This window comes from Heloderma suspectum, chromosome 1, assembly GCF_057233095.1.
Source record: "Heloderma suspectum isolate Gila_16-S chromosome 1, 16-S_ref, whole genome shotgun sequence".
Lineage (NCBI taxonomy): Eukaryota > Metazoa > Chordata > Lepidosauria > Squamata > Helodermatidae > Heloderma > Heloderma suspectum.
This window is the reverse complement of record NC_139458.1, coordinates 27,066,370-27,078,497: the sequence shown is the minus strand read 5'-3', so window position 1 is coordinate 27,078,497 and position 12,128 is coordinate 27,066,370. Positions and strand designations below refer to the sequence as shown.

At 39.7% G+C, this 12,128-nt stretch overlaps 1 protein-coding gene across 4 annotated transcripts in view; it reads right to left on the bottom strand.

Moving 5' to 3' along the window:
- Positions 1-12,128, bottom strand: part of SETD3 (SET domain containing 3, actin N3(tau)-histidine methyltransferase) — a 59,496-nt gene that overhangs the window by 47,049 nt on the left and 319 nt on the right. Inside the window, exons 1-4 of one of the 4 annotated variants that reach the window (XM_084839323.1) lie at positions 11,893-12,038; positions 4,462-4,571; positions 3,931-4,023; positions 2,046-2,194 (exon numbers count right to left, since the gene is read on the bottom strand). In XM_084839323.1, the coding sequence (XP_084695449.1) occupies positions 2,046-2,194; positions 3,931-4,023; positions 4,462-4,564 (345 nt within the window). In that variant the 5' untranslated portion in view covers positions 4,565-4,571; positions 11,893-12,038. Of the gene's footprint in view, positions 1-2,045; positions 2,195-3,930; positions 4,024-4,461; positions 4,572-6,085; positions 6,228-11,852; positions 12,039-12,128 lie in introns of those variants that run through there. The other 3 variants (XM_084839298.1, XM_084839314.1, XM_084839305.1) reach the window with 3 other exon arrangements.

Here is a 12,128-nt window from a genome sequence, read left to right as displayed (position 1 = left end):
ATCCACTTTTAAAGCCATCCAAATTGGTGGCCATCAGTATTTGTGGAAATGAATCCCATAGTTTAACTATTCACTGGGTAAAATACATCCTCTTATCTGTCCTGAATCTCCCACCGATCAGCTTCATGGAATGACCCTGGGCTCTAGTATTGTGTGTGAGAAAAATGACTCCCTATCCATTTTCTCCACACCATGCTTAATTTTGTATCCCTCTATCATGTCTCCCCTTACTCACCTTTTTTTTCTAAGCTAAACGATCCCAGCTGTTGTAATCTTTCTTCATGGGGGAGTTGCTCCAGCCCTTTGATCATTTTAGCTGCCCTTTTCTGCCCTTTTCCCAAGCGTACAATATCCATTCTTTGGTGAGCTGTCCAGAACTGTACACAATGTTGCACCATAGATCTGTATGATCTTGGCAGTTTTATTTTTTATTCCTTTTCTAATTATACCTAACATGGAGTTTGCCTTTTTAACAGGAACCACACACTGGGTGAACATTTTCATTAAGCTATCCCACTATAAGCCCAAGATCTCTTTCTTGGTCAGTTACCACTAGCTCAGATCCCATCAGCATATATATGAAGGTGGGATTTTTTGCCCCAACATGCATCACTTTACACTTGCTTACACTGAACTACATTTGCCATTTTGATGCCTATTTTCCCAGTTTAGAGAGATCCCTTTGGAGCTCTTCGCAATCCCTTCTTGTTTTAACCACCCAAATAATTTGGTGTCATTCTAAATAATTTGGTGCTGCTCACTCTTAATTCTAGATCATTTATGAACAAGTTGAAAAGCATCGGTCCCAATACAAATCCCTGTGTAACCCCACTATTCACATCCTTCCATTGGGAGAATGTACCATTTATTCCTACTCTCTGCTTCCAGTTCTTTAATAAGTTACAGATCCATAACAGAATCTCTCATTCCATGCCTAAGTTTACTCAGGAGTCTTTGGTGAGGGACTTTATCAAAAGGCTTTTGGAAGTCCAAGTAAACAATGTCTCCCAGTCCTTCTCTCAAAGGCAAAAGCAGAGGGTACCATGCCATGCTTTCCAGCTAAGAAACACTGCAGGGTACATCTAGCAACAGCAACAAGCCTTTGCATTTTTCTTCTCTGTCCTTCTGTCAGGGACACTGGGAGGGAGTTGCTACGCAAGAGCCCAGCGAAGGAGAAAATCAGAGACAAAGGGGATTGTAGGAGGTCAGGCAACTGAAAGAGGGGGTGGATGGCCACCTCCTGAAATCCTATATGCAACACAGCTATATACAATACTATCTGGTAATATTAAACACCATTTGAGGTTAATCTATTGCCATTCTAAATAGTAAGATAAGGTAATCATGAATGTGATCCTAATTCTTTTAAAAATCTCTTGAAGTGGCAGGTAACTATTTTTAAACCAGCTTAATACAGTTTAGACAATATGTATTCTTATGCGGTATTACAGACTAAACTTTAGGTGTTACACATTTCCTCCCATGAATCGCTTTTCCATATCTGGACCTGCAATTACAGATGAGTGTAGTGTATGTTCCTGTGCACCAATCAATGCTCCTGAATCCCACACAAAGAGTCAAGGGTTGTGGTATACCACAAGGTACCATGATACTGAAATTTGCTGAAATGAAATAAACCTGTGCCTGGATGGGATACCACCTGGGAACCCTGTGCATGCCACCTTGAGCTTCCTAAAAGGAAGGTGAGATATATTCAGGACAAATGAATAAAACTGGCACTGCTAAAAGCACAGACCAATTGGAGGAGGATGGGAAGACTAAATCCAGCCACTATTCTCTCTCCCATGAGATCATTAGCATGGTGAGATCTTACAATGCTAGTCTTTTGGAGGATGGAGAATCCTCCTATCACACAAAAGGGTCTCTGGATCGCAGATATAATTTGGACAAAAGCAATAACTAAGTAATCCCTGCTGCAGATCTAGCTTGTTGCCAATTTAGTTTTCCAAACATAGTGCACAAAGCGGGGAGATTGGTCAAGTGACCTTTTTACAACACACTTACCAACGTAACCTTATACTCACTTTTATTTCTCTTGTGGCTTTCAAACCAAAACCCTCTTCTCCAAAGTTAGCCACTTCAAAACCCTCTGTGGATGCACCATTCTCTCTGGCCCACTTAATTAGTTCAGTGAAATAATCTTCTCTTTTCCCATCAAATACAATAGACAAACCTATGTGCATATTTAATGGCAGAGAGAAACATATAGTGAACCACCACAGCTAGTTAGCATACAGAGAGCATTCATCACTATTCGTTTGTGCTATTATCTTGAAAAGGTTAATGCAGAATTTGTCTGTGCATAGTAGCTTTAAAGTGTGGACAGCGATACTCAATTTTAGTTAACCAGGATCAATAATTCTCAGGATAAAAGATCCTCACCAATAAAAAGTGCGACCGCAAGCAACTTCCAAACTTCTCACAATCCTGTGACTTGTATCTACTGGGCCAGAAAGTGAAATACCAACTGACGATCAATATAACATGATGACTGGCAACTTGAAATGCTATTTGACTTAATTCCCTTCTTTTCGTGGACCAGGGATGATATCAGATTATTCAGTCTTTGATTTAGGGAGGCTTCACTTTACTAACGTTTCCACTGGCAGCATTATAAACCATTACAACCCTGTCGCCAAACGCACAGGATTGTCTTACAAAGCTATGGCAAGTAGAGGAAATGGTGAAACTGACAAATTACATCAGAATGAGAGAAGGTTGCAAAATGACAGAACTGTTTATTGTAAATTATTAAAATGATAAATACAAAAAGGTTAAATATTAACATTATGCATTAATTTATTTACATTATTACATTGTAATGTTTTCTTTTATACTGAGAAAATCTTTTCTTGTGTAACTAGGAAAAAAGCATGTCTCCAAAGCAGCAATTCTGTTTTCCCACTTTCCTTTTAAAAAACGAATATGCATGTGAAATTCTTCAGTGATGATTTTAAGACAGAATTTTTTTTTTCATCAAATAAAATGAAAACCATTACTTCCCACAGTTTGATCATTGGAATTCCCCATATCCAAAATATATTGTGATTAGATTTTTAATTGTGATACCACAAATAAGAGGGAGAAAGAAAGAAAAACAAAACACAAGGATTGTCTTCAGAAACAAAAGGTTGAGCTTACTATTGTGAGCAAATGTCATGAAATGGAATTGCTCAAGGTTCTGTATCAATTCAAGCACTGAATGATTATCACAGAAAATACTTCTAATTACTTATTTAAAATGTTGCCCAATCATAACCTCTGGGATTATAAACCAAATAATGAATAATCCAATACCAATAATTCTTGCAGACACTCCCCAAACTGTTCAGCAATAGTTCCACACTTTTTTTGGCAGTTTTGATCGTGAGTGCTGAATACCAGCTTTTAGAGGAGGAAGTGCTTAGAAATTTAGGACTGGGTCCAGGAGTTGCCTTCCACAGACAGAACAGCTTTACTCATGGAAGGTGCCCCGCACCAGATTTTCATTCAGGAGGCTCTCCTGACCCTCATTATAGCATTTTGCAGGGCCTAGAGGGGCTGCTGTGGGGAGGACGGGGCAGGGAAATCCGTTTTTGGCAGCCCAGTTGCATGCAACTAAACTTGGATACAACCCACAATAAATAACACTTGAAAACAGCTCCATGTTTAGTAACTCAATATTCAAAAATATGTGAAACGGTACCTGAAACTTCAACACTGAGGCACTCTACCCCATCCTACAACAAGGTCAGTCTCTTCTGAATACTTCTGCCCAGGAGATTAATCCATTTGAGAACATTAAAATATGTAATACTTGTGACTGTCAGGCTGTGCTTGAAATTTATTTGTGTGTTTTTTAAAAAAAAGCAACAGAAGTTCCACATTACTTCTGATCACGAGCAATTAGAAATCCCCTTTCTTGTTTACCTTTCTGTTTTTTACGGATTCTCTCAACAAGAGCTCGAATCTGCTGGTATTCTTCCCACTCCTTTCCAGGACCTAGAGTTGGACTGCTGCATTCTGCAAGGATAAACAAAATAATGTTTTGTTCACTGTAGTTTAGCTTCCCTCCTTCTAAACATCAGGAGAGCATCATATATGGACATGTATGTTTAATTTCATTAGAGAACATTATTGGGCAGTATATGAATATTGTAAATAAATAAATAAACAAACTGAAGTTGCACCCCAATACTAAAAATATAAGTTTACAGAAGTCATGAATCCCTATAATATTTCAGAACTCAACGCTGGAATGTGGACAGACTTTGACATGTATTTATTTATTTACTGCCCAATAACAAAAGTTATTTGGGTGCTTTCCAGTAATGAAAGCTTTAATTTCCAGATTGAAATACTGAATTGAAATTAATTCCGCATTGCCGACTTCCCATATGAACTTATTTACGTTCTTATCCCCTCCCTCCACACCCCAGAAGTTAAGGATGATATACTTACTCTGTAATAATTCACTAATTAGATTCAACATCTCTTTCGGAGAAACTACTGCTGTAGCTCCTGTACCTGACTTCTGAGTTTTCACTCTGCTTTTCTTCCCCATCTTCCAACTTTAAGAGAACAGTAGTAAAATAAGCAAGGATTTTCTGTCAATATATACACTTTGGGGGGGAAGAGTTACATATCATATTCTCTCTTATCACAGATGCCAATATATTGAATGTCTTTGGGGCACAGGCGGTAGGAGGAGAGAGAAGGTGAAGGGACCAAATATTATTTATTTATTTATTTATTTATTTATTGTATTTATATCCCGCTCCTCAGCCAAAAGAAGGCTCCCGGAGTGGCTTACAATCAATGAACAAAGAGACAGTCCCTGCCCGTATACAACTTCCATATATATTAGGAAAGCACTGGTAGCCTACCATGCAAGTTACCTGAAGAAATATATGTATAACTATCTACAGTTTTAAATGCTGAATTGGATTTGATCCAATTTAAGACAGATACTATATTAGCAACATGGGAATAAGAAGCAGCACTAAAATATTTGACTTACAATCCACCAACAGAAAAGAGCAAACTTCTTACCTATTTATGAACTCAGAAGACCCATTGATTTCAGTGGGATTTACATTTATGTAATCAGGGCTGAAATGTTGAACCACGATAAGTATTGCCTATCTGCACAAACAGCCAATGCTTAAGATGTTTTATTCTGTTTGTTAAGTGTTAGTGTATTCAAAACATAAATCTCTCTACAGATTTATGTAGAGAGATCTTCTCTAAAGAAGAAACTGTCAACACTGACGAATATGCTTGGGTACATGCAGCAAAAGTGCATATCTAAATATAGAGGATCCAACTACTTTGGCACGAAGGAGCATGTAAGAAAAGCAGCAACAGGGGTTTAACCAAATACCCACTCTAACTCAAGCTGGCCAAGATTTTAAGTTGTGTTCAGCTTTGAACTTTTGTTCTACCAAAAAAATTTCCTTGATGAGATACAAATATATTCTCTTCTTTCCCACACATCAGTTTTACACAACAAAAAATGTACACTCAAGACCTCAAAAGGCATGCCCTTTGCATTAAATGAATGTCTAAACACAGAATAAGTTAATACAAGTCTTACACCGTAAGATTTTGCAATGTTATTTATTACACCATGATCCCTAGTGTGATGGTAATATTAGACACACTTTGAAAACATGCTGCCATCAATAAATGGCTTCAGGATTCAACTGCTGCACAACCTACTATATCAGTGCAAGTTTTAAATATCCAAATACCTTATTAGACAGCTGAAGGAAAGAATCATCATAGTGTAGCTAAGTCTAAGATGAATTCACAAGTTATTTTCATCAGACCTCTCATTTTAAGACATGTTCATTAAAACATAAACTTTGAAGTTTAAGGTATTATAATAGCACATATGCAACATTACTATTTATATAGTATTATCCACATATGTGGCACTTTACAAAGAATGAAAAGACAGGTCCGTACCCTAAGGAGCCTACAATCTAGAAAATAAGACACAACGAAGAAAACAGAGGAAGGGAAGGAAAATGGAGGGGAGGTAGACAGGGGAAGAATATGTTATTATTCCAGTTCCACCTACCTAGGCTTAGTTACAGTAGGGCATGGGGTCTCAGGTTTGTGCCAAAACATTTGAAGTGTAAGAACTAAATTTTGTTAATACACTTCCACTTGTTTTAATCCCAATGAATTCCAAAAGCAAAAACCGCTTGAGTGGCTGTAAATCTAAATGTACAATACAAGAACAAACTTAAGAGTTTTGCCAAAATTGTTACTGAGCTCAGATATCAAATGTTACCATGCAATAGGAATCTCACTAATTATCAGTTCTCACCACAGAAGCAGTCACATAAGTTGGTTGGTGGAGCCCCCACCACCACCTCCCCTTCTTAGGATCCAAGTCTATATGTTTGCATTAAGTGAAGATCATATTTTAAGGCAGTTTTTAAAAACAACATCTCTAGCTGAATATTTACAAAATCTTCTGTAAATAAAAAATACTATTTGTTTTAAAAAGAAATAAATGATTTTGATCCAGGCCACTCTTTAAAACTTTATGCCAGAGTAACTAACTTAGGGAAGAAACTTCCAAATATAGGAGGGATGAAAAGTTCAAGAGCCCAAGTGAAATCAGCACTAATTTCAACTTAGCCTGGTTAACATCGAGTGCTTCAGTGAAAGGCATAAAAAAGCATGTTGGCAAAACAGACAGTCCTTACTGTCAAATGCACCAACAGAACAATGGGAGACGTGACTTTTTTTCTTAAATAGAGACCATATTATTATTCAGAAGGCTAGCAATACTAATTCATTGCCAAAGTAGGAATGTAATTAAAGGACACATGTTTTTCATCACTGCCATTGCCTTGAGGTACCCAAGGCCACAGCTTGAAAGCTTAAACAGAGCTGCCTGTATATAACACCAAGATCCAGGCAAAAGAAAGGAAATGTGAGCAGAAGCCATCTATGGGCAGTAGAAATAAAGAACCCTCATATTATATATTTACATAGTGCCACCAGTGTGCATGGTGTTTTACAGAGTACAAGAGGGCAGGTCCTTACCATCTAAAATTCAACATGAGAAACAACAGAGGTAGGAGAGGTGGGGTAAACAGGAAACAATATGCAATTGTTTCAATTACACATGCTTAGGCTAATATTGCCACTTATCTCCTCATAGTCTGTTCGTGTCCTTAATATGATATATTAAGAATACATGTTATAGTCTAGCAGTTGTGATAAGTACTCAAACACATATTTGCCTTTTAAACCTGTAGCAAAATAGACTAAGGGCACAATCCTATGCATGTTTAGACAGAAAAAAGTCCTACAACTCCCAGTATGCTGGGAGTTGTATGACTTTTTTTCTGTCTAAACATTCATAGGATTGCACCCCAAATTCTACCACTACCAAGGCTGAAATCAGACGGCATCTTTGTGAAAATAAGCGGACACTCAAGAACAAATATTTGTAAGTATTCGGACCCCTCAGGATATAGCCAACTAAATCCCTAACTCTTTTTCAACACATTTCTAACTTCTTTCAAAGTCCAAACTAGTATAAAGTTACTTATTGACTGAGTACAAGATGCAAACAAGGTGATAATTTTAGAAAGAAAAAAGTGGTTTATAATACTCCAAACTCATTTGAAAGAATTAAGTAGGTTTTCACCGCAAAAAAGCTTATTCAAAGATGTCATCAGAAAATACTCATATTTGGCATATACTGCTGAAAGTGGAAAGCAATATAATACAAGCTGTGCTTTAAATCCTGAGTTGCTTCCAGTTATGAAGAAGAGTTTGAAGCAAACAGAATAATCCTCTAAAACAGAAATCCTATGGTCCTTGGGGGAGGGTCCTAGGGACTATAGGACTGCTGGTAAAATCCCTTCCAAGGTCGAAGGCAGTGCTGGTTGCCTCTCCAAGGTTAGAAAATGGACCTTGGAGGAGGAAGAAAGGAGGTGTTCCAGTTGGTGGTGGGGACCTCAGAGAAAAGGAAAGGGGATGTGTCAGTAGGCGGAAAATGGACCTTGGAGGAGGGGGAAAAGGCATTCTGGTGGAATGAAATATTCTGAGCTTCCTCCAGTCTCCTTCCCTCCCTCTCTGAAAAGCCAGTCTAACGACAGTCACCAAACATGGAGGGCAAAGAGGTGAAGATCGCCTCCACCGCTCCTCCCACCCTGCCAGCTTGAGCCCAGCAAGGCATAAGAATCTCGGAAACTTCCGGGTTCAGATGCTTTTGAGCAGTGCGGACACAATCAATAGGATTGTGCCCTAAGCTTTAAAAAACAAGAAGTTGGTTGGCTAACCAAGTTAATTTCCAACAGAAACCCATTTTTTTAACCAAAAGGCCTAGCTTCCAACATACTGCACTTCTTGAGAATGTAACTGCTTCACCATTGTACCGGAAGCCTTTCTAACGTAGCACTCAGTTGTGGCCACTCAGATATTTCTGGAAAGTCCACAAGCATGTCAAGAAGAAAGTCATCCCATCTGTCCCCAGGATCTAAGAATTAGAGGTGTGCTGTCTTCTGAACATAGAGGTTCCAGTTTTATTTCTTGCAGCTAATAGCAGCATAACCTACATGCAATTTTAATTATATTTTATCATTTATTATTTTTGTACATTGCTTAGGGTGCTACGGTTGCAGAGAATTCTAGGAACTTAGGCCATAAGCAGTAGTCAGTATGTTTTGCAATGTCCCTAAATTAGTACTTGGGCTGATGTAACTGATATACTGAAGCGGTCCTTTCAATTTCCTTGCACAAAACCACTGGCTGTTCAGAGCAGACTGACTGAACTAGAAACTGTTTTACAAAAATGAATTCTACTTGTGTTAGTTGTCACAATAAAATGGTGTATGCCAGTTTTGCTTGTGAATCAATCTCATTCCCTTCTTAATAACGTTAAGTGGTGGCAGGCAATGTAGCGCCCTCCACATGTTTTGGACTACAGCTCCCATCTGCCCCAGCCAGCCTGGCTAATGATCAGGGATTATGGGAGTTGTAGTCAGAAACATCTGGAGGGCACCAGGTTGCCTAACCTGATGTAAAATTACGGATAAGTTAGGTTTCATCAGATTTGCGTAGCAAGGCCTACTTTAACTCTCAAGGAATAGGTTTTTCTCTTATTAAGTCTGTACTATAGGAAAAGTATGCCATCTTACTGAAGTTAATTATAGCATAAACCTGAAGTCTGGACTAGAATGCTGGACTAGATGGACCCTTAGTCTGATCCATCATGGCTCTTCTACATTCTTATATCTGAGTTACCATGATTTGTATGTTATAGTTTTCTCAATAATCTATATCCTTAACAATCAATGGGTATTCTGATGGCAAGTGGACTGCAACTATTGTATGCTAATACAAAGATATACCGACTGAATGCATATCAATTAAAGGAACAAGAATATCAATTCTGTAGTATCTAAAATTTGACTGCACTTCTCTAGTTTCCATGTAGAATACAGCACAAGTTAATACAAGCATGTCCATTGGACACCAGCCTTTTGCTACTTTGTCATACAAAGGCTCTCAGATACCAGAATGCAGAGTAAGATCCAGGAATTAAAAGTATAGGTTATTGCCTATCATGTTTCAAAAACCAAAACTTTTGTCATACAAATGATCACTAGAATTAATCTAATCCAAAAGCCTTCAACAAAATCAAATCACTAACATATTGGCCTGCTATAAGCGGTGAGAAGAATATATCATGCCGCAGGTACCCACAGAACAAGAAATAAGTTTAGTAAATCAAAAACAGATGGCTTAAATCAGCCAGCCATTTTAATAAAAGAAAATGAATCCTGAAGGAGTACTGAGGTATAACCATCTTGTCTCATTTTTCTCTGGTTCTTATTACCTTACTTTGCTGGTGTTCAATGGAGAGGGGTGCATAATGTTGTGTTCAAAGATAGTAAGGGAAATGAGATTTCAAGAAATGTAAAAAAAAGAAGCATTTGTCACAAAAGTTGACAAATGAGGACGACAGCTATACATGCATACCTATAATCAGGGCTGTGAGTAGATTGATATATCACAACTTCCTTCCTCATTGAAAAATAAGAACAGAAAAATATATGCAAAATTATCCAGGCAAAGAAAATAATATCACACCATTATCCATTCACCACTCACTAGACCTATGTCTCTGCTAAGAGGACAATATAAAGTGTGTGGGTGGATAAATGCAGTAGTATGAGAAGGAGCAAATCATTTCCACAAAAGAAAATTGATAATATAGTGAATGGGAATGAAGGATTCAAGATGGAAGCAAGATGTGATCACTCCCCAAGAAATATTTGGTTATAAGCAGGTTAAAGCTGGAAATGGGAACTGTAAGTTGATTTGGCAAAGTCTGAAATGGCTCTTAAAGAGTTTATACAAAGCAAGCAGAAGCCCAGTATAGAACCAGATAAAGCTGAAACCAGAATCAAGAGAATAGAGTTGAAAAGTTACAGCTTCATCCTTAGGATGAAGAGGCAGAATTAAAAGCATCATCTGCACAAACAAGACAAATACTTAGGGGAAAGGAAGAGTGCTTTAGGTGGGACAGAAGGTTCTGGTGAACAGTTGCATTCTGAGCAGTATTAAAAAGCCAAGGGAAGGAATAGTTACTGCCAATATTTTAATATAAATTGAAATTTTATTATGTTAAGCAGCATATAGGATTACTTATAAAATAAATAATATAATGTCTCTGAGAGAAAGAGAGTCAGCACTAAGGTCAAGGAGAACTGATGGTACCATGAGGAAAGAAACAAGCAAATACACAGGGACTAGAGAAACCTAAATTGGTATGGGAGTGCTAATTAGAGGACTATTGTAACTAAAAAGTAGTAACAGGGATGAAGTAAAAGGAAAGACTAGCACAAGGAATTATGGGTATCATAAAATACCTATATACGAAGTTGCCAAAGAGACTGGGACGGATTACAGACGTGGGTAGGTTCAAAAGGCAAGGGCAGGTAAGTAGATGGGGGATTATCAAGCTGACAAAGTAGCAACTAGGCCATGTTATGACAAACTGCACGGAATATTTGAAAACCATAAATACTAAAAGATACTGAGATAAAGGGTATACGGTCATAAGAAACAGTAAGGGAAGCCAAGGAATTGTGTCAGTGTCATCGTGTGAAGGGGAGAGGGGCTGGAAGCTGAGAAATAGAAGGGATGGGCAGCAAGAGGCAGAAACAGAAAATGGGGCATGGAACAGGGAAGCCTATGCCAGACACGAACACAGCATGCAGCAGCAAAGAAACACCTAGGGCTGCAATCTTGTGCAAATTTATTTGGGGGAAGAACTCTCGCCCAACTATAAAGGGCCAGCTTAAAAGTAAACACGCATAGGGCTCACATCCAAGCTGAGCTGCAAGTGACGAGTTCATCGATGGCCTTGTAGGCCCCTTCCAACCCTACTATTCTATGATTCTATCCTATGAATCCCCACACCGTCAAGGCTGCAATCCTACGCATGTTTACTTGGGCAATGGAGCATTTTTAGGACCGCAGGGTTGCGCTGCGCGAGTTGTGGAAAGGTACAACAAGGGCCCCTCCAACTCCTATTCTAGAGCGGGTGACGACGGGGCGAAATGCCGCCAGCGATTACAACCAAGGCGAGGCGGCAGTTGTTATTCCGGGTTAACGAACACGGAGTTACGTGGGCGTGATCGTGTGAGTGAAGTGGGGGGGGGGGAGAGAAGGGCTGACGAGGCGACCTCCTTGGCGTCGCTTAATGTATCCGAAGCGCGCAGGCGACGACCTCGCGGACTACGAGGCCCCCCAGCATATGAGGAGGAGGAGGGCGCCAGGGCCGGGTCAGGCCCCCCTCGGAGGCTACACACCTAAGTGCGTGTGAGGGGACAGGATAGGCCTCTCCATTACCTTTCGGCGACGACAACACGGGGCTCAAAATCCTCTCAGCGGACGGCGCGGGCCGGGGGGGAGGGGGGAGGGGAGGGGCGGTGGCGGCCGCCGCGAAGCCAACCACAGCCTCGCCGCCGCGCGCGCGCGTACGGACGCACAAACTCGCTCCCTGCTGGGGCACTCCGCGCTTGCCCCGGTCCGCCTGTGGCCCCGCCCACGCCGCGCGCATCCCGGGCCACCATTGGTTCCCAGTT